General features: G+C 43.1%; 1 protein-coding gene and 1 long non-coding RNA gene across 2 annotated transcripts; both read right to left on the reverse strand.

Moving 5' to 3' along the window:
- Nucleotides 1-9,807: 9,807 nt before the first annotated feature.
- Nucleotides 9,808-10,146, reverse strand: LOC118411814 (techylectin-5A-like). Its single transcript, XM_035814299.1, has one exon. The coding sequence runs from the start codon at nucleotides 10,144-10,146 to the stop codon at nucleotides 9,808-9,810; it is 339 nt and encodes a 112-aa protein (XP_035670192.1).
- A 557-nt stretch (nucleotides 10,147-10,703) lies between these two features.
- LOC118412735 lies at nucleotides 10,704-11,797 on the reverse strand. The gene is made up of 3 exons (XR_004830814.1): nucleotides 11,747-11,797; nucleotides 11,330-11,431; nucleotides 10,704-10,910 (listed from the first exon to the last, which is right to left on the reverse strand). It is a non-coding gene; the product is annotated as an uncharacterized LOC118412735 (long non-coding RNA).
- Between the last annotated feature and the right edge of the window lie 11,075 nt (nucleotides 11,798-22,872).

Below are 22,872 nucleotides of genomic sequence, written 5' to 3' on the forward strand. Positions count from 1 at the left end.
TAATATATATAATATATATAATATATATAATATATATAATATATATAATATATATAATATATATAATATATATAATATATATAACATATATAATATATATAATATATACCTTGCCGGGGCGAAACGAAGAAGGAATGGGCGAAGTACGGCAACGATATTGTGCAACATACTTACCGCCGGAGGTGCCGGGTCCGGTACCGGTGGAGGCGCTGCCTGTGGCAGCCGATCCCGCTGCAGGCCTCTCTGGGCGGGTGGAATGGGCCAGGCCTGGTGGGGAGGGGATCTGCGGTATCTGAGAAAAGGAATAAACTTAATTAAGGAAAACTAAAAGAAAGCGTTTCGCATGGCCACATTTGTACAACATTATTTGTCCTTTCTGGACGCTTATGGAAACCAGGGACGCTCTGAAGGAACCGAGCATAGACGTTTTCAAAGGTTGAAATCTTAAAGCCTAACATGGTCACTTAACCCCAATCCTGGTGATGCTTTGGATCACTACTATGCAACCTCCTATATATGTTGTTTATTGTATATAGATGCATATGCAGCAATAATCGAAAGCCCTGTTCTAACGTCAAACCAGACAACGGTGATCATCTGTTGTTCGAAATTAGCAAAAATACGACTTTGCTATGCGGAGTTACATTTTCGTGTCGCTAAATACGCTAAATACCTGTCCAGCAGCTCCGGGAGATCCAGGAGGTCCGGCCTGACCGGCTGGGCCCTGCGGACCGTTTAGTCCATCAGATCCAGGTGGGCCGGAAGGTCCTGTTGGACCGGGTGGTCCTGTCTCACCGGCTGGACCGGGTGGTCCTGTCTCACCGGCTGGACCGGGTGGTCCTGTCTCACCGGCTGGACCGGGTGGTCCTGTCTCACCGGCTGGGCCCTGCGGACCGTTTAGTCCATCAGATCCAGGTGGGCCGGAAGGTCCTGTTGGACCGGGTGGTCCTGTCTCACCGGCTGGACCGGGTGGTCCTGTCTCACCGGCTGGACCGGGTGGTCCTGTCTCACCGGCTGGACCGGGTGGTCCTGTCTCACCGGCTGGACCGGGTGGTCCTGTCTCACCGGCTGGACCGGGTGGTCCTGTCTCACCGGCTGGGCCCTGCGGACCGTTTAGTCCATCAGATCCAGGAGGACCGGGTGGTCCTGTTGGACCGGCTGGGCCGGGTGGTCCTGTCTCACCGGCTGGGCCCTGCGGACCGTTTAGTCCATCAGATCCAGGAGGACCGGGTGGTCCTGTCTCACCGGCTGGGCCCTGCGGACCGTTTAGTCCATCAGATCCAGGAGGACCAGGTGGTCCTGTTGGACCGGCTGGGCCAGGTGGTCCTGTCTGACCGTCTCGTCCAGAGGGACCGGGTGGTCCGGCTTGACCGGCTGGGCCGGGAGGTCCTGTCTGACCGTCTCGTCCAGAGGGACCGTGTGGTCCTGTCTGACCGTCTCGTCCAGATTGACCGGGAGGTCCATCAGATCCAGGCGGACCGGGAGGGCCAGGTGGACCGGGAGGGCCTGGTGGACCGGTTGGTCCTGTCTGACCGTCCTTTCCAGCAGATCCAGCAAGGCATCCTGTTCATTAGATAGCAATTCATGTATCATTCGATTATCATAAGAAAACATACAAACTTGGTCTGGTATGATCTCCATGTTCATGCAAAAACAGCAATTACTCAAACAATTAGATGCGATTTTGAGAAACGGTCAAAGTCCGTCATACATTTCAGATAGCATCAATTATATTCAGTGACCGAGGAGAGCTTCTTGGAATTCAGATTTTATTACCCGAAAAGCCAATACTTGGTTTAACCAAATTAACCCTATCCTGCAGCAGGAGAACACAGTGGACTACTACAACCCTATCCAAACCTTGCTAAAAGTGCTTGAGCCAACTTTGACGCCCTATAGCTCCCAAACGGCTTGTGCTAGAACAACCAAACTTGGTGAGTTTTCCTAAAATATTATTGGCAACAATTCTTTCAAAAAATTGGGTAAGTTTATACTTTTCGTGTTGCCATGGTAACGGGTTTCTGAAAGGCAAGTTTGACAAAAATCACTAATTTTGGTTTTTAACAATTGGATTTTAAGATTTTCTTGCTAAACTAAACTTCTTTTAATATGTATTTAATATCTAACACATTTTACTTAAACATTGATAATTAAATATTCATAAATTATGCTACTGAGATGACGTAATTGGACAAAATCCAAGATGGCCGACAACATCATGATGAAAAGTATAACCAGCTTATTTTCATTCAGATTTAATCACTACTTAGTATTTTCTTACAGAAAACATTCATGTGAACGTTTTTAATCCATTTTCATGGGGTTTTAGCGTTAAATGTTGAAAGAAATGTTTCTTGAGAAATTTAAGGTTGATAATCCAAGATGGCGGATAGCTAAACTACAGATGACGTGTGTCAGTAGAAAATAAGAAGCACATCATACAAATGAGTGTCATTTACCCCCAAGAGTCATCGGCAATGTAATCTTGTTCGCAAAGTCTCCAGTGTTGTGCACTGATCTCTTGGCTCGGCGATGCACTTCAGCTCCGTACAGAAAAGTGGCGCTTTTGCCACGCCCTGCCCCACCCACGTCCTCCTGAGCGTTCGGGCCTTGAGGACTGACCTGTTGGGTGACATTAGATATACCTAATTAACTCCGTATCAAGCTAATGTGTTTAGAGACTTGTCAGTAAAGCTGTAGTCTCGCTCGTCAGGCTGACTAACAGGCTGGCGAAGGTCCAACTCGGCTAACCATGTAATGTGAACACGTTCATTTGGAGCTCTGGCCTGCAGGTCCAGACTAAATACCGCAGGGGACGAATATTCTCCTCATTGCACTCGTGCAGACAATGTCGTTAAGTTTGTACTGCTGTGCGCAAAGATCAAAATTTCTTTAAGTCTTGTATCATTTGTTAAACCTAGTAAAATCACCAAGGCACAATCCAAAATTGCACAAGTATGAATGATTATGCTGCTTAAAGTTATGACAAATTTATCTCCACATCACGTTATAATAACACATCACGTTTTATATAACATTTTTAGATTCAAAGAAAGTTGCAATTATACATAGCTCAAAGAACAGACAACATCTAAACCAGAGCTACAATTTCTTTTTCTCTTGATCTAATTTCTAACTTGTATGTTGGTTCCAGGAAACATCAGTAGAACAGGAAACTTTGTACCTCCACATGCACCAGCCCTCATGATCTGGGCTTGTCTCACAGCGTATAGATAAAATATACGGCTAGAAATGCTAAATCACGCCGTCTGTTCAACATTTAAGTCAGTGTACTCGTTATAATTAAGCGCCTTACCTCAACAACCGGAGGTAAAGGTTCAAAGACGTAACTGACAGTGAACGTGAACTAGTGAGAGCATAAAATGTTGGCATGTGTAAAAAATAGTCTTACCTGCATATCCAGATGTTCTCTCCACTGTCGCATCTCCTGCATCTTTGATTCCATTCCCTTCAGGTGCGATAGCTGGGCTTCAATATCCTTCAGGTGAGACAACTGTGACTTCATCTCTCCCAGTTCCACCCCCTGCCTCACCATTACAAACATAGTGACGAAGCTCACAGCCACAACAGTAGCGATCAGTGTACCGAGCCCATTAGATGCCCCTTTACCCCGCTCGGCTTCTTGGACGGGGTAACGCATGTCGTGCTTCGTTTCTAAGCCCATTCTTAGATATGTCCGCCCAAAAAAGTACGTAAGCGTCTACCTACAGGGCCTACGTGCACAAAGGCCTGTCCGCGAGTTACTGACTTGTAAGATATGACATTACTTTGAGCCCAACGGTTCTGTTGCCTTATTGGTTAAAGACATCGTAGAACACCCATTTCCTCATACGTCATTCATATTTTTAGCGATGACTGGAGATTTGGAGCACGTACACCGTCGGGTCCGAACCGAAGTTTGGCGAGTGGGGCCGAATGGTGCCCGATAATTCCCGATTGCCGATTCGTAGTCAATCGGCACAAGGAAGAAATGCCGATCTAATTGGTGCAGCAAGTACCTGAGGGTCGGTTTGTATTAGCGGATAAAAGATATCGTTTTAGATCACTGAGTTAGTAGAATAGGATTTTAATATACTATACAGGATCTTTCTGCTAGAATATGTGATGCATTGAAACAGACTCTGTTGCTTTGTTTTAGTTGTTATTCTGTCAACAATTACTTGGGTCACTGGAGCCAGCGACAGGTCATGTTTTGTCTGTTCATGTTACAGATGGGGTTTTAAGCTCTGTTTGCTTCAGGAGTAGAAGTTAACAGTGAATAATGAGCATCACGGACATGGTTAAACATAGCGCTGTCTCTGTGTAGAGTTCCTCCTCCGAGCATGCCGTAATTCAGAGGCCGTCGGGACATGCCCGACACACGGCGAGTACAAGCCGAAGTTTCGCGAATGAGACCGATGATTCCCGACCGCCTTGCTTTAAAGGGTCACTGGACAAAATGTAGGATTTCCAGTTTAATTCTTGTGGCATACGCCCGGGGCTCAGTTTGTCCTCCAATACCTAAATATTATATCATATCATCAAAATCGTTATGATGAGGTTAAAACCTTTTTAATGTGATGCTGGTTTGCTCTTTACAACGATAAAGTAGAAAATGTACACGGTTTGATTTTGACTCTTAGAACAACATTAGCTGCTCTGACCTCTGATAACCCGTGTGTAATGACGACCGGTTTTACAGACGCGGTGTGTACCGACTTGTTACAGTCGCGCTGGAGTGATTTGTTTACACAGAAATCACTGATGCATGAAACGCCCAAAATAAAGTAGAAAATGTGTACATTTGATACACGTTTGTGCAGTTTGATTTTGGCTCTGACCTCTGATAACCATTGTGTAGGAAAGACCGGTCTTACAGACGCAGTGTGTACAGACTTGTTGCAGCCTCACTGAAGTGTGTCTTTATACAGAAATCACTGATGCACGAAACTCCCGAAATACAATTCAAATGTCTTAATATCTCAGGGCACAGTCAAAATACATCTAAGACGAATGATGTGAGCAAGCACAAAACCGACCAGCACGATTTGGGAAAAGAATCCGTCAGAATTGCCTTGTGTCCATTGGGATGGGGAGTTAGTCTTTTTTTTCTTCTTAAAACACAGAAAACAGCCATTTGTAAACTCTCAAAAATGTTGTAACTTACGAAAGCCAGCACATTTATGATTTGGGTATGTTCAGCGACAGAAAATGCATTTTAGACTTCCACACCAGCGTTCCCGCCAGGCATACGTCTTTACGTCTTTGGACGCATTTTTTTCTGGAAAGACGCACTCGGCTCGGCTGAATGCGTCCATAACAAATCTGTAAGAAAGACTGACCTGTAGCACCACTGTACAAAATGTATCTGGAATCTTTAAAAAAAATCTGTCTTTATAAGAAGGAATTCTATCTTTACAATTTATACTTCAAATTGTTCACATTCCGGTCATCCCGGTAGTATGGGGCATGGGGCGGAGCGCGGCACGTTTTACAACTAGCGGACCCATGTCTGACACACCCAGCCACGCACCAGTCAGTCTGAATTGAGTCTGAGCTGTTCGTTGCGCAATGTAAAATTTCTTGTAGTCCGTGAAATACATCTGACAGTCAGCATTCTGTAACACTGGAAGAAATCTTATGCAGATTTTATATTCTGATTTGAACATGATACTTACTTGTCCTCATTTTCATGTATTTGTTAAAGATTTGTGGGTAATACTAGTATTGAACAAACAAACTGTTCTGCGCGAGTGTTGCACATCTCAACAAAAGTTCTCACGCTGTGGGCAGTTGATTGGCAGTCGGTATCTTTGACAGCAGTCTAGATTGGCCACCAGGTCCAAATCCAATCATCTTAATAACCAATCAGCGTTTGATAAATGTAATGATTTTCTCTGTCATTGGTTACCGAGTATTAGCGCACGTGACGTTGTTTTGTGATATTGGTAGCCGCCCGTGTCGTTTGGCAAGTTTCTTCCCTAGCTGCTAACAATTTACTATTAAATTTTCCCCATTTATCCAAGTTACAAAAAGCGGTGCGCGGTAAATAAGTGAAGAATCCAAAACTATACACTTTGTTTCTTATTTCCAAAATTTCTTTTGTTTCAAAAAGACAAAATTTGTGGCAAAAAAGGGGCCGCAATATTGTTGTCAAGCGTTGATCGAGTCGGCTGTGCACTGACGTTGGCCTCCGTGGCACATGGCGCTGCACGCCCCCCTCCCAAGACGGGCGGTCGATCGCAGCGCCCAGCACGTTGGAACGTCTTTCTGGCTACTGCTTCAAGGCTACACCGGCACTGATCACTGCCAAAGAGGCAGCAGATCGTCCTCCTTCGAGTAATGTATAACGTTCTTGGTCTATTTGAAAAGAAATCCAGCCAAAGATTTCACGCCGAAAACGGGGTTACCTGAGGTCGCAGGAAACAAACGCACGCTCGTGGAAAATGACGGCACGGCCTTGTAAAACCCCACCGATTCGAAAAATTTGAGTAAAATCATCGGGAAGAAAAAACACAAAGTGTGATGGCGTCGTGATTTTATCGTCTCGGAAAACTATTTGATGAGGGAGGGCGCAACATCGATCGCACGAGGTAGAAATTTTTTTTATTCAATGACGGAAGAAATTGGCAGAATTTTTCCATGAGCTGACGAACTGGCTAGAGCCCTGTTGCGAAGCATCAAAAATCCAAATTTTTCAGGTCTGGAGAAATTATACCCGGGCCAGATCACGGAAGGCTGATTCCCTGTGATTATAGTTTTTTTTTTAATATTTACGTATTTTTGGGGTTCGAGAGGGCGGTTGTCGATGACTGAATAACGGGAGTAAAGAGGCAACCGACATCCAATCTCAAGCGCATGATTTTCCTCTCAAATTGCAGGAAAATGTGTTTTAGAGGGTTTAAAAATCCAAATTTTCCCGGGGGAGCATGCCCCCGGACCCCCCTAGAATGCGAGCGCCTGCGGCGCTCGTCTCGCGCCTCCGGCGCTCAATGCCCCCCTCCCAGATATTTGGACGCATACTTTCAAGAACCTGGCGGGAACGCTGTTCCACACTTTAAGCATTTGTCAATCAAATCAAATCGTATCCGACGGTCAACGAGTAGATACCGAAGCTGGCCGAATGGAACCGATGATCCCCGATTGCCTTGGTCGGAAGGGTCTTTTGTCAGAATGTAGCCATACGAGTGGAACACATACCTGGGACTTGCCTGGGGCTCAGTTTGCCCTCCATTTTCTATTGATAAAAATCATAATCTCTGATGGAAGGACGCCTACTACTACTACTACTACTACTACTACAACCTAAATATCATTTTTTGTAGATATTGCATAAATGTGATGTAGGATCGTTCCTTGCAACGATGAAAATAGAAAATCTGAATATCGTTGAAGAATGAGTTTCTTAATACTAGAAAAAAACAGTCATATTGGATATCCATAGGTTAGGTGCATATAACAAAATGTGCGATATTTTAATGAATACCTTATCTACATAAGTAATAAAGACATTCCATACTTCTTTTGTGGTCAATTGATGGTAGAGACTTCATATTGGAGATATATAGATTGCTTTAGGACAGGTGAATTCAATGAAATACATCTTATGTCGAGATTCAAGTATATGCAATAATGGGAATACAAGGGACCCACCCCTCCTTGTCTGAAACAACTTCAACTGTCTTATCAACATGTTATTACGTTAATATCAATACTATGGATGGAGTTATGTACCAGACTCGTGTACTTATATCATTCTGAAACTGCATTTTGTGATGCAGATCGCTAGCGATTTCGCCCGGGGGGGGGGGGTGGTCGAGATCGCTGTGACACCGGTCCGGAACACCTGTAACGAACGTTTTCGCGTCACAGGTATGACATAAAGTCATGTACCGTATAGTTAAGTACAATGTAATAGCAGTATACACCAAAAGGCTCTATTTGAAAATGAAGAGTGGGCTTTAGACAATCTTACAATTTTTTTGGACAGTAAAACTACACTAAACATAACAATTTTAAGCAGTATAGAGAATTGCTAAACTTTCTTTCCAACACTAAGATAATGTAGGGACTTACCCCTAAATTTTCGGTCGATCTCCGTCGACCTTGTTCACAGAATGACCCTTTCTCTCTCCAGCAGTGACGTCAGGAAGACACCACTTTTGCAGGAGGGGGTCATAAATATCAGAAAATCTATGTCGCCCCCCGTCTCTGTTGAGTGTGGGCCGATGAGCTCTGATGTGCAAAGTCTCCTTCACTCCTCGTGCGAAGAAATCCTATTCTGAGTCTAGGACTTTAACACTGTCTAACGAGATGGAATGTCCCGGAGACTCTAGGCGTTTATGTTGCGACACCTCAGAGTTGACAGAGCTTGGACGTCGGTGTTCGAGGAACCTAGTTTTCAATGCACGCTCCGTTCCACCAATGTACGTTTCCTTGCATGGGCCTTTGTTCGTTGTCCCTTGGCATGCAATGTGGTACACCACGTCACATCTACTTTCTTTAGGAGTTTTGTCCTTAGGTGCCACTAGGAAATTATTGAGTGTACGTGTTGGCTTGAAACAGGTCTTAATCCTGTGCTTGTTGAAAAAAAGGGCTTCTGAGGTTCCTTTCACATAAGGCAACACAACAAAACCTCTGCTTGTTTTGGTAGAGGACCGGTAGACTTTCTGATATTTATGACCCCCTCCTGCAAAAGTGGTGTCTTCCTGACGTCACTGCTGGAGAGAGAAAGGGTCATTCTGTGAACAAGGTCGACGGAGATCGACCGAAAATTTAGGGTAAGTCCCCACATTATCTTAGTGTTGGAAAGAAAGTTTAGCAATTCTCTATAATGTATTCTACCAACACAGATGAACTTTTATGCTAATTTTAAGCAGTAATGTATCGTTTTAGAAAATGTAACACATGTGGTTCTACTATCAATTCTCACCTTCAAATAAAGACACATTATGCATTAGAAGAAGATAGGAAAGTAACATGAAACTATACACTTTTTAATCTTATAGTAAAACTTCTTCGACGAAGTCAACATATAAAGATACCATTCCTTTTCTGAAAAAAAAAATACATTAAATTTTCTAATCCGCAAAACACAGTGGGAAACTATTGCCACCAGACTATTTGAGTACTTGAGTTTAAATGTAAATATCCCATACTTTCTACCATCGGCAAAGAATTGCGTCTTTCACATTGTCATTTCAAACCTTTGATACATGTAGAAACTCTAATGTTTTTGATAACAATAGGATACACATATATATAGGATTACAGAGAGAAACACAGAGTACAACAGAAAGGAAAACTCCTCACGTATCAGAATACTGAAAGACACATAAGCTGGAAATTGTCTTATACTCAATGATAGTTTCAAGATAACAAGCGCCAAAACGTCGTGCTTGAAATGAATCCTGATTACATAAATCATCTATGTCAGGTTCTACGATAAAACACGCGAAATAACTGACTCGGCAACATTACCATGGCAGCTTAATCTTTCCCCTATGCAGCTAAGAGCACCTTCCTCCTTTTTTTAATGATGATATGAAACATCAAAACAATCCATTTTGTTCAACATGTCACAACAAAAATGCTAGTGAACCCGTAACATTAATCTGCTGAAGCAATTATATGGCCGTTAAATGAATATATAAATTATGTATATATATATGTATATCAAATTATAACAATCACAATTTACTTTTCCTTAAAGGTATTTACGCTGTTTATAAAAAGAAAACTGTTATGTAAGCAATGCCAGACATAAGTGTGGCAAGATTCCGCAGAAAATGTTTTAAGCTGCTCTGTTTATGGCCTGATTTTCATAGACACTGACTTCAGGGAGTAATAATAGCCTCTCCAGCCGTACCACACCACACCTTGCACGGATGGACAGAAGTACCCACAGTTGTCCAGGTAGCGGCCGTTGAGGTAGGAGTAGCCGCAGTGCCTAAACCACCAGCCGACCTGTCCGTACTGCTGAGAACAATGGCCGCTGCTGACATCATTGTCCCTGTCCACAGTGGAGAACCTCTGCCCGTTGTTGTAAGCCATGGAATCTCCCGCGGTACCAGAATAACCAGAAATGTGCAGGCGGTACCCGTCCGCCTCACTGGACACCCTGGATGGGAACGGTACGTCATACATTGCAGAATGCTATTGTGAAGATTTCTCATCCATGCAGGTATTAAATAAAATTGGTTTAGTTCAATCTATACAATGAGAGTTTCAGACGTTTCTTTTATCAGGAAACCAAAATAAATGATTACATAAGAACAAGCTCAAAACTAGCGAAGTACTTCGTCATGTTCAGTAGACCTTGTTCGTTACTGTTTCAGTAGCACCACGGGTTGATTGATTTGATGCATTGATGAATATATATATATAGGGGTGAGTGGAGAGCACGGCACACAGTGCTATAACGGTGGTGGATGTTTAGAATATATGCTTTTGCATAATCAGTTTTTGCAACAGTCAAAAAAATCTGAGCCATGATCACAATAGCCCTTGTGAATATTGCTGTGCAGTGCAAAACTGAAAAGGTAGATTCAATTCATAATGTAGAAAAACGATAAACAACGTTGACATTGATCTTAACAATGCATCCTTTAACACTAAGTTTTTCAACCATTTTTAATTGCATGCTTCCCCATTCATTTTGCTAATGGAAACAACATAATTTGCATATTCTCACCTGAAGGTGTTGTACTCTGCGAACCTCGTGGCGCCATACCAGTCCTCCAGGACAATTTTTAATTTGTAGTTTTTCCGTGTGGTCAGGAGGTGGATGTTGTCGTTCCCCAGCCAGTATTCTCCGTTCTTGTTCCCAAAGCCCTGTTTGTACTCCTCCCAGTTCCGGTTAAAGGGAACCGACCCGTCCCGCCGCCGCTGGATCACGGTCCACCCGCCTCCTGTACAATCGCGTACATGCCAAATGAGAGGAGAAATGTTACATAATTGCCGTGTGACAACTCAGAAGTTTGTGACTTCTCAGACCATCAAAGAACTGAATGTTGATGTACAGAAATTTCACAACCAACATTGCTGTTTGAAAGTTGACATGGAAATTGAGGATATAGAAAAACTTAAGTGAGAAGACTGGGAGACTTTGCGCAAAACTGTATTCAATGTTGGTCATAATTACGTTTTCAATCACAAATCACCAATTTGATTGGCAGACGATCAAATCGAGATGGTTTAAGGTTCCTATTTTAATGCAAATAAATAAAAAAAAATAAAACAGCTTTCATCGTTCCATTTAATTTAAGTATTTTGCTAAATACCTTAACAACGCAAACCAACAGATTCCAAAGTTTCACTTCAGCATTACCTTCGTTATCCATGTCACAGTACGCCTCCACACTGGTGGATGACACATTGAGGGTGTAGACTCCACTGGTGTTCTGTCCTGCCGCATGGTATGCCGCACAATCTAATGGATGGGAAATACAAAACATACAAAACTGTCACTGAATTGCTGAAAGGAGGCTTAAGATGAAAGTGAAAGTGTAAGTGTAAGTGAACTTTTGCTCACTGGAGAGCTAAATCTTCAGCTGGTTGTGACCGGAGAGACAGACGTACATGTGCATGTTGTGCAAAATCAATGTACCAGGAAAATCGCCTTCCCCCTTTTTAACAAACAATGAAGTGAATGTCCCACGGCTTAAATCCTGCCCTAAGCACAGCTACCCTTTCCAGTGACATGCATGTGACATCAACATTCAAGTAATGAGTAGTCAAAACCTACCCTCAAGTATCGGATCTTCGGTTGTCTGTGGCTGGGCTGTCGAAGATACTGAAAGAAAGATCACACGATTGTCGCTCACAAACTCACAGTTTGTATTTTTCACATGGTAGCAACCAGAACGTAGTTATCATCAAATACAGACTATGTTGGGCACATGCATGTTTCCGTCACTCGAACGACAGATTTCTGGCTGCCTTTGCATCACCATTTTGCTTATGATTCAATCTCCAGAAATAATAAAAAGAACATTGTTGTAAAAAGTGTGGTTCGAGAGGCAGATAGGTCAAAGTTAGTACATATTCTGCTAATCTGGAGATAGGTAAATTTAGTGGAAGCATTATATCAAATACCCTTTTTATTCATCTTGCATTTTGAATGCATAAATGGCACCATCTCCCTGTCGAATAAAGTACTGTAAACGTTATTCGCCTTCGGCATAAATACATTATAACCGTATTTTGAAAATCCTCGGACACATTTACTATCACTAAACAAAGACAGCAGGTGGTATAAATTTCCTGGAACTTTTGACAAACGTCACGTGTCCGCAAGGTCACGTGGCCTAGGCGATGTCGTCTGACCAAGAACGAATATAGAAGCATGCCACAGACTATAAGACAATGACAATGAAGTTTATTGCATATTCATGCCCCGTTGGGGCTAAATGCAGTCAGTTTGGTACAAAAGGTAGTAAACGCAAAGTTATACAATTTCACATACTATAGTTTATATATAAGAACGAAATGACAAATGTACGAAAATATCTCACCTGTTTCCCCACAATACGCTAGAGAACACGCAGGAGCCCCAGGCAGCTTGTACACGTAGTAGCCGGCAGGGCAAGCCCTCACCTGGATGGATACCTGCCACCTGCAAGGGTTATTGTACCAGTAACCGCACACCTGACGGGACACCTCTCCGTCCCCAACTGTTGGATGTGCTCCGTTCAGCCACATCGGGGCGGCGGTGCCACAGGCGCGAGTCGTCGCTGGGCGCTGGGTCGGCATTTGAGTTCCGGCCGGACCCATGAAGCGGTACCACTCGCCGTTGAAGCCACTGTCACACTGATTGACGTCTCCGTGGTTGACGTTCCTCCATGCTTCATCCAGCACTCGGTACACACCTGGGCTGCATGGGCCTGAATTAGATGCAGGAATGAAAAATCAATTCGGATTTCTGAATTCTGAACACGGATCGAGCTGTAAACGACATTGATTGCAAATTGGGCTTTCTGTTATAGTTGTTTTTCATTATTCTTGTGAAAAATCGTGCTGTCCAGCAAACATTGCGCCTAACTAATCAGTAGCATGAGTTCTTATAACATCATCCAGTATGTAGTTTGGTAATCATTATCTTCAATCGAAATAATGTATATAATGTTAATACATGTAGCTGTGTTTGAGTGCTTAATCAAGCAATTCTTCTTCTTTCGTACTGCCAGCCTCTTTGTAGAAATTAAGGGCGGATTGCTCAATTTTCACAGATAAACTTATTAATAATAACACACACAATACCACATAAATAGATAAAGGTACATGATACACTGTAACCGGATTTCTCAAAATATGGAGAAAGTGTAAATGAACACGTTTTGCTCACTGCATTACATACTGGTCGTCAAAGCAAAAGGAAAGGCAGACGTAATCATAAATGTCACGCTGGTTCAATGTACCGGGAAACTCCTCTTTTGTCGACATACACAATGACGCGAATGTTTTAACGTCCTGTCGTTAGGAGTGCTACTCTTTCCTGTGACATGCATGCCTGTGAGACAGTGGCCGGGATTTTAAATCTCTATCTTGAGGTCCAAATGCAGAGTTGCTCATAAAACTTAGACCGTTTGCTACCAGCAAATAGATCAAAATTCCAAATTTACTAACATCCAGATATTGGTAAAGACGTCTGAGTAAATGATAGCGAGCTAAATGACAATGACATCAACATAAAAGTAATGAATAGCCAAAACTTACCATCGGTTATTGGATCCTCTGTTGTCAATTCAAAGGGTAAACCTGTCGTTGCTTGAGGTGCTGCAAGAAAGATCACAAAATTTGTGAAACCGTTCCCGGGATCCCCCTCTCTGTCGTTACTTCTGAACAGTGAACACACATTACTTCATGCATTTTGGTTGAATGTTAGGGAGAAAAAAGAATCTGTATTTCCGGCAGAGAGAGCTACTAAAGGACACTGACATCAACATAAAAGTAATCAATAGCCAAAACTTACCATCGGGCTGACAACAGAGGATGCCATACCCGAATCGGGTATGGCATCCTCTGTTGTCAGGTCCTGTGGCCATGACATCGACGTTGTTTGAGGTGCTGAATGTAATTAAAAAAAAGATCACGGCACTAAACTTTGTTGTTCACAAATTCAAGGTTGGTATGTTTCACATGGTAGCAACCAGAAACCAATCAAGTGCGTAATTATCGTCAAATCAATTCATAAAACAGACTATTTAGACACACGCATGTTTCGTTACTCAGAATGACATTTCTGGGTGCCTTGGTATCACCGTTTTTTTTAATGAAATACTCAGAAATAACAAACAAGATTGGTGTGAACGAAAAGTCTGGTTTGAGAGGCCAATAGATTTAGTTTCTATATTCTGTCAATCTGATCATGAAGATTGGTCAACCTAGGGGGAACAACAGGGGAAACATAGCACATAAAAGTCTCTGAGTAAAAGTCACTGTGTGTGTGCAAGTACGTTTCCTTGGACTCATACTACAGTTGTGTATCCCGAAATGTGATTTGTATTCATTTAAATCAAGTGAACATTAGGACGCACTGTACGCCAAGATCAGGCGAAAATGGGGTAGATGTAGATAGAAGATGACACTTATCTATTTGTTTGCTTCTGTTTAAAAATGGCATAACTTATACGAAGTGGAAATAAATCCCAACGGACCTGCATCGCCTCGCCCGCCTTTCTATGGGATGATGCGGACGTATTTAATCTAGCTTTCCTCAACAATCATCTGTTGGCAAAGTTTTGAGTTAAGATCCGCTTTATGTAGAATGAGGATAAGTGCTCATTCGCTAGAAATAGAGAGGGGCAGGTACAAAAAACTGTCCGTTGACGAGAGAACGTGTAAATATTGTTCAGGGAAAGCAGTGGAAGATGAACTACATTTCATTTGCCAATGTTCACATTACATTTCCGAAAGACACAAACTTTTCCTTAAAATCTGCAAAACTTTCCCAAGCTTTTATCACTTTACCGACCAACAAAAATCAATCTTTTTGCTTAATTCGTCCAACCCCTTTATATATGAAAATGTTGGGCAATTCATCTCCTACTGCTTTCGAAAAAGAAGTCAAACCCATCAAAAAGCTTAAGTAGAAATAGATCTAGATTAGTCGTTATTCCATTTTGATTTATCTACGAGTATCATTTTCTTTTGTTAAGTATGATTATGTATATCAGTATTGCTTTACTTTGTATGCAATTAGCTTTCGGGCATGAATTTGCAATAAAGATTATTAACTAGATTCTAAAAATATTAAGGCTGACAATGCAAGTTCAGTAGCAAATGGTTACATACTAGGCAGTTACAGCTCTACATTTGCTAACGGCCAATGTGCTTGCTTCTGTAATAACATTCCCTAAGTAGAATTATAACGCTAATCCACCATTCCGCTCATTAATTTGCCAATGGAGGTAAACATGTTGCTTTGTCAAGGACAACACAGTTTACCTGACAGAGTGTCATTATAAACAACATGACTTAATAAAACTGAACTGGGCAAACAGCCACGTATAAAACGTCTACTTTTACCAGAGACAGAAAGCCAGTTGTCTTACGAGGGGGTGTTGCAGGAAGCGGGTCCGGTGTTGGTGTTGTTGAGCAGCAGCACTGTAAAAGCACATCATGTGGCGGTCATTTCTATATTTATATGCAAAAAAAGCGATTGCTTTGTCTTTGTAGAATGGAATGTATAGACGCCAGAGGTCTTCAGTGAAGAACGAATCAACAACTGACCAGAGAACAATTTATCTAATTCAACAGTGACTGATGAGCACCTTTTATCATCACCACACGTGCACTTTAATGGCATCAACCTGTACTTACCGATCCCGGAGGCCCGGGCGGCCCAGTCGGACCGGGAGAGCCGGGAGGACCGACTGGTCCAGTAGAGCCATCTCTCCCGTCCCTCCCGGGTTCTCCCTGGTTCCCAGCCAAACATCCTGAGCAGACAACAACATTCAATTCGACGAAAATATGGCATGTATGAAGCTATCCAAAACCTAGTTATTAGGAACATCATTTTAATTGACTGCAGATTGAAAACGTAAACCCATGCCATTATGCAAATACATGTACAAACATGAAGCATGAATATGAATGAATTCATACAAAAGATGGGTAAGGGAAAATGCTGAAATAGTAACTCAGGACAACAGTATCTTGTATGATAAATGAGTGGAATGCAAGTGTATGAAAGTGTCAGTTGCAACTTAAAACAACTTACGATGAAAAGGTTTCTAAGATCAAATTTGCAATTGATTTGATACAGTGTTTAAACAAGGCGTCTACGTATATAAAGACCAATGGAATTTGTATGGATAAATGAGTAGAGTCACGCAATGTTTATGATAAATTTGAATACAATTTATGCGGATAGTTAGTGGTTGAATCATATCCAAATGAGAGTCATCCCTACCCCCAAGAGATGTCGGCAGTGTAATCTTGTTCGCAAATTTCCCCATGTTAGACACAGATCTCTTAGCTCGGCGATGCACTTCAGCTCCGTACAGGAAGGCGGCGCTCTTGTCACGCCCTGCTCCATTCTGCTGATCACCAGCGCTCGGGCCCTGAGGACTGACCTGTGGGGCGACATTAGACGCACTCAGTTAACTTTGTATAACTAAGCTGCACACGATTAACCCGTAAGGATGACAATGTCTTTTGAAGATGATCTTGTCAGTCACGTAGTCTCGCTCGTCAGGGTGACAGGTTGGCGAAGGTCCAACTCTGCCAATCCTGCCCTTTTGACTCGTTTATCGGGCCTGCTGGTCTAGACTAGAGGCCGCAGGGATACATTTTCTGGTCAATGCACCCGCGCGCATACGGTAAGCTTTGTGTCAAGGCGCCATTATCAACTTAAGAACACGTCAACTCAAGAACACGTCTGCATTAAAATAGTGATGCTCTGACCACATGAAAATGTTGATAATTCGTGTTTTTCTCAATCAATTTTCCCTTTGTTTCTAATCTATTACATAAGTACATTTGAGATTTATACAAATCTGGGATAAAGCATATTTTAGAGAAAAGGTACCTGGTCAACAGATAACAATCTATCATCACAATGACTTTACTTTGCTTTTCACCATGTCTTTTCTTGGATAGGGGCGTCGGTATCATCGGCAGTCGACCAGGAAATAGTTTACAGTTCATTACCTCCAAATGTGGTGCGTCAAACCTCATGATCTGGGCTTTTTCACGGTGTTCAGATACGTTTTGCGGGTAGAAATGCTAAATAAAACAATCTGCACACAATTCAGTACATTAGACTCACCACCCGGATCCATTGGTCCGAAAATGTTTCTCGTTAGGAGGTAGTCTAAAACTATTGTTTAATGGTCTAACCTGCACATCCAGGAGTTCTCTCCACTGTTGCATCTCCTGCATCTGCGATTCCATTTCTTTCAGGTGCATTTCAGTTTCCTTCAGGTGCGACAGCCGGGCTTCCATTTCCTTCAGGTGCACTTTCATTTCGCTTAGCTGCGCCAGCCGAGACCTTTCGCCGAGATCCGCCCCCTGCCTTACCAGTACAAACATGGTGACGAAGCTCACAAGTACGGCCACCGCGGCTACCATCAGCGCTGCGATTGTTCCCAGCCTGTCCCGCTCTGCCCCGTGCGCCGAGTACGTCATTTCGAGGTTTCCGGATCCTATATATTCTTATTATATTTTCGCGAAAAAAAGGTAACTGCACGTAAATCTGCAGGCAGACCGATCGTGCCCAAGAGACCGTCCGCGACTGACTGACTCTCAAGATATGATATCACTTTGAACCCAACAGTTCCCTTATTGGTTAGAAACATCGTAAAATGCCCATCGCCTCATACGTCATTCATAATATTAGCGATACCTGGCGATTCGGAGAACGTCGAAGACCATCGGGTCCGAACCGAAGTTTGCCGAACCGTACCCGAGTATTAACAACTGCCAATTTCAAGTCTTTCGGCACAAGGAAGAAATACCGATCTAATTGGTGCACTAAGTGCCTGAGGGTCGGTTTGTCCTAAAAGAAGAATGTCCCTTTAAATAACTCAAGTGTTTTTATTTGTAGTTTAGTTTTTGCAAATGTGATGTAGGTTTGTTCTTCTAAATTATGGAAATATGATATGTACTTGCTTGGAACGGATACTGTAGTTTTATTTGGGGTCTTATTCTGTCAACAATTAGTTGGGTCACTGGAACCAGCAAGAGGTCGTGTTTTGTCTGTTACAGTGTTACAAACGGAGTCTTTAATAGCGCTTTAAACGTGGGGATGGAATATCAACGGAAGATCTGTAGTAAAACAAGCGAAAGCGAAGACGCAACTTCGCATTTTTGTTGTTTATATATATATAATTACAGGTAGTCCTCTAACATTGTTCAAAACTAAATGCCACATTCACACGCCTGGTTTCCCATTGTGGAGGTTATAGTCCCGTGAAAGATTCTGAACGGAAGTGACGTCGTTGTTCCTGTTGACATTTTGAAAACCGCCATTGCGAGACAGCCATACCTGTTGTTATGCTGACATGATCATATCTCTTCCATTGTGGTTTAACCTTTCATAAATGTTACGTTGGTTTGTTGAAATGATAAAGATCGGAAGGGCAAAATCTAGACACGGTTACTCCTGTTATATTTCAGCTCTTATAATGTCAACATGAGTAGCACCCTGATCTGTGACCCCACCTCACCCATGTTCAGGGCGGACCGGTTTTAGATACGGAGGGCGGAGCCTGTTACAGCCGTGGTGTGTTTATTCAGAAATCACGGATCCATTAAATACCCCAAAATACAACTTCGATGTCTTTATGAGGCATGATAAAGTAAGAAAAATTCGCTTAAGACATATGATATAAGCAAATACAGTAACACTTTGGACGAAAATGACAGATTTTTTGTTTTATGATTTTTAGCTTTTGTTTGGGGGTGGGGCGTAGTCGCCATTTTTTCATCAAACACAAAAAATGGCCAGTTTGTCTTTTAAGATGTTTAAAGACGTTCTACTCTTTGAAGCCTTCGTGTGCGTGATCACGCACGCAGTGAGAGTCTAGAAAATGTGTGCCGAAAGAATCTGAAAAATGTGAACGGCGCCATTGGTATGCCCAGTATCACACACAATGATGTATGCTGTATTTCTACGGCATGTTTTTACTTTAGCACAACCAGTCCTATATTGTACAGGATGTTGTATACTTTCTTGTCAATACGGACGACATGTACTTCGCTTGAACAACGGAGAATGTCTCTCACACTTCCAAAGGTCAGGTCTATGATAATACGGAGATGGTCGGAGATATCCGACAGACGACGAGTACGAATCGAAGTTGGCCGAATGGGCCCGAAGATCTCCGACTGCCTTGCTGTGAAGAGTCACTGATCATGTTATCGTTGTGACACTCGGGGGCTCAGTTTGTCAAAGTCAGCGTTTTTACAACTCAAAGAATTTCTTTATTTGTAGTTAACATTCTCCACAATGTGGTGACAAATCAGGAGTTGGTTCGTTCCCTGCAACGGCTACAGCAGTTTGAATTCTTATGCCAACATCAGTGTCACTCTGACCTCTGACCTCCTCACCGATGCACAGGGAAGACCGGTTTTAGAGACGCATACTGCATCGTGTAGCTGCATGTACAGTCGTGTGCGGAGAGTTGTGTTTATACAGAAGTTAGTGATGCATGAAATGCCCCAAAATACATCTTTAACGTCTTATAATGTCTCATCGAACAGTTTTCAGATACATCTTAGACCCAAACCAGTGACCCTTATCCGAGAGGCAGAGAGCTGGTGGCTGTTACGTACAGCAGGAGAGGTTAGACTGACTTTATACACGTTAGACTTTTGTGTTTATACGTACCCCACTGAAGTATGACTCAACCTCTTGAAGTCGAAGTTGTCTGGGCAATACTCACTGGCCGCCATTCTTACAACTGTGCAAACGTAACACCCCATTGCCCTTTGGAAACCTATCCACAATTGTGCCCTCCTTTGATGCGGACGCATTTTGAAGGTGTGTTCGTCGTATCATACTATGCAAGCAGAGGTTGGGCTCCGTCGGTTTTGGCGTTTTTAGGCGTTTTTATCGGGCCCCTTTATTTTTTACTGTGCTCTTTTCGGCCACGAGACACCAAGAAAACAATATAGAATAGAAAGTCCGATAAAACCGACTAAAAAACGTTTAAAAAACAGTCGGATCCTAACCTCTGCTTGGAGTGTAGTCATATTATGGTGATATTGCCACATGGGAGGGGGGGTTCAGGCCAGCACCAACTTTCATGTCGTATAACAAGTGTGGCTAGAGCCACTAAACTTGGTGACTTTTCCTGACATTTAGTAAGCTACAATATCTACCCACACTGGAAGCCAGGCATATCTAAATTATTTAAAAAAAATGATTGGAGAAAATAACAAAACAGTGACGCAGTGAACGAAGCCCACAGTGACGCAAGCTTGATGCAAGTGCGGTGAGAGTGCACCTTTATCTGTATCTGTATCTTTCTAGCCGGTATAACCGCCCTTCGGCGTAACATACCAGCTTCGCAGGCACGCGGCACGGCAGCAGCTGGTTATATTACACCGAAGAACCTGTCACACCTAACTTTTGCACATCTATCTGCAAGCGTTCTTTAAAACTATCCAGCGATGATGCCCCTACTGTGCTTGGTGATAGCAAATTCCACTCTACGATAGTTTGTCCTCTTACTCGTCGTCGTTCTCATACCTGATAACCTGTAGTACAGCTTAAGTATCTTTAGCAGCTGCAATCATCTCTATTCTGATATCTGTAGCCTGCTAGCCGATTCTTGTCAGCAGCCGGGAGACACCAGACTTCTCTGGGGTGGAGGTAAAACGTAATAATCATATACCAGGCTGCTCTCCGTGGCATGTAACGTTACCTGCATGTGGTCTCCACTACGACGTTACTGCGTAATCATACTCTTCCCTGTCTACCCGCCTTCTCTGGTCATGAATACTGCCTGTGAAAGTAGCTGGAAGGCAGCTCAACAGCAAATACAAGCGTCACTACCGAACTAGTTACCGTCTGGGCTCAACTGTCTACCAGTCTTCTGAAGAAGCCCTGGGGTTTGCCACAAGGAAAATCAAAGACTGGTTCGCGAAGTCCAGCCAAGAAGAGAAAAACCGAACTAGTTACATTTCTACAGCGACGATCCGGATAATCCCCTCGTCATTGGATGACAAGTTTGCAAAGCGTGGGCAAAGGTTTCAACCCGAAGATTTGTCTGCAACTTGTAGAAAAACAAAAACAGCTGCGTCATACCCCGCTGATCTTTCCATATAAGGACAGAGTTTCAGCGCTTCTCCCAGACTTATCGCGGTATAATATTCAATATGCATGCATCTTGCACTTATTTCAGACTGCGCACTCTTTGCTTGCCACAGTACAGCAGAAATGTACGAGCAAGCAGAGCCCGTGCGGACCCCTTCCTCCGGCCCCGGTAGCGGCCAAACCAGCGGGCCGCCGCCCGTACCCCCTCATGTCCATCGGGGTGGTTCCCGCGGGCGTGTCCGTCTTGGTAAGGGTGCTGACAAGTGGCAAGGAGGCCGAGAAACGTCCACAGACACGTACGAAGAAGCCGAGACCGTGAAACGTTGCGCCACGTACACGTCTTCAGGTAGCTTTTTCCTTTGTATCTTGAATCTGTAAACTGGATTCTTTCTCGTGTGCAATCGGAATAATTTTTGAAGTATTGTAGAATATGATCCGTCCCTTAAGCTAAGTGCACAACCCGCCGTGCGTGCAAATACGTGCTGTCTGCGTACTAAAACGTGGGCAATCTTTTGGGATCCGTAATTGGTAAGTACTCCCTCCGTACGAACTCGAAGGGAATCCGACAGATTCTGGATCACGCAAACACGCCGTAGAACTTTACGTGCAGGCCTACCAAAAAACGCACGGGCAAATTGCACGTACGGCGGGTTGTGCCCTTAGCTTTACATAATTTCTGATCATCTGACGGGAGGATCACGGTGAAGGCTGGTTAATATCAACACAATAACGTAGGCTCTGCATTTTGTCACGTAGACAGAGCAATGGACTGCGATAATGCCGCTATGATTTTACATATACTGGCCTTGGGCCACACTGACTTAATTTTATGGATGAAATCCGCGCGCGCATTTTAGTTTTCGCCTGTTCTCAAAAAACAAAACAAAAATCACCTCCTCCGAGGCTCCACCCAAGTCCGGAAATTGCCGACCCAAAGGGCCAGCATATATCTGTTTGTCGTAAAGCTCCCCAAAACGTGCTGATTTTGTAGTAAATCGTGCTTCTGTACATGCGTCTTGCTTTGCCGCGAATTCTACATCTGGCAATATGACCATGATTAGACTACTCTCCAAGCAGAGGTTAGGCTCCGGCTGTTTTTTAAACGTTTTTTTTTAGTCGCTTTTATCGGACTTTCTATCTTATACTGTTTTCTTGATTCTCGCAGCCGAAAAGAGTACAGCAAAAAATTGAGAGCCCGATAAAAAAGCCTAAAAAACGTCAAAACAGCCGGAGCCTAACCTCTGCTTGGAGAGTAATGATACGACAAACACACCATCAAAATTCGTCAACATCAAAGGAGGGCATTACTGTGGATAGGTATACAATCGCCGGGATGTTACATTTGCTCAGTTGTACGAAAGACTGTGGACGGCCAGCGAGTATTGCCCAGACAATTTCGAATTCAAAGAGTTAGACGTTCTATCCAGAAACTAGAACGATTAGAGAAATTGATGGGAGAGGAGTTGAGGTCAGTTCGATTGCCAAACCATGTATGTTGAGACTGCCCTTTAACTTATTCTTATCACAGTCGTATATCATTTACAGTCCTTAGAACCATATACCTTCTAATACTAGTGTACTTCTTTGATAGTTCCTGTCAATATATC

This window comes from Branchiostoma floridae, chromosome 3, assembly GCF_000003815.2.
Source record: "Branchiostoma floridae strain S238N-H82 chromosome 3, Bfl_VNyyK, whole genome shotgun sequence".
In the NCBI taxonomy this organism is placed as follows: Eukaryota; Metazoa; Chordata; class Leptocardii; order Amphioxiformes; family Branchiostomatidae; genus Branchiostoma; species Branchiostoma floridae.

Coding starts and splice junctions, on each gene's coding strand:
- LOC118411814 (XM_035814299.1), bottom strand. CDS start 10,146: ATGTATGACGTACCGTTCCCATCCAGGGTGTCCAGTGAGGCGGACGGG.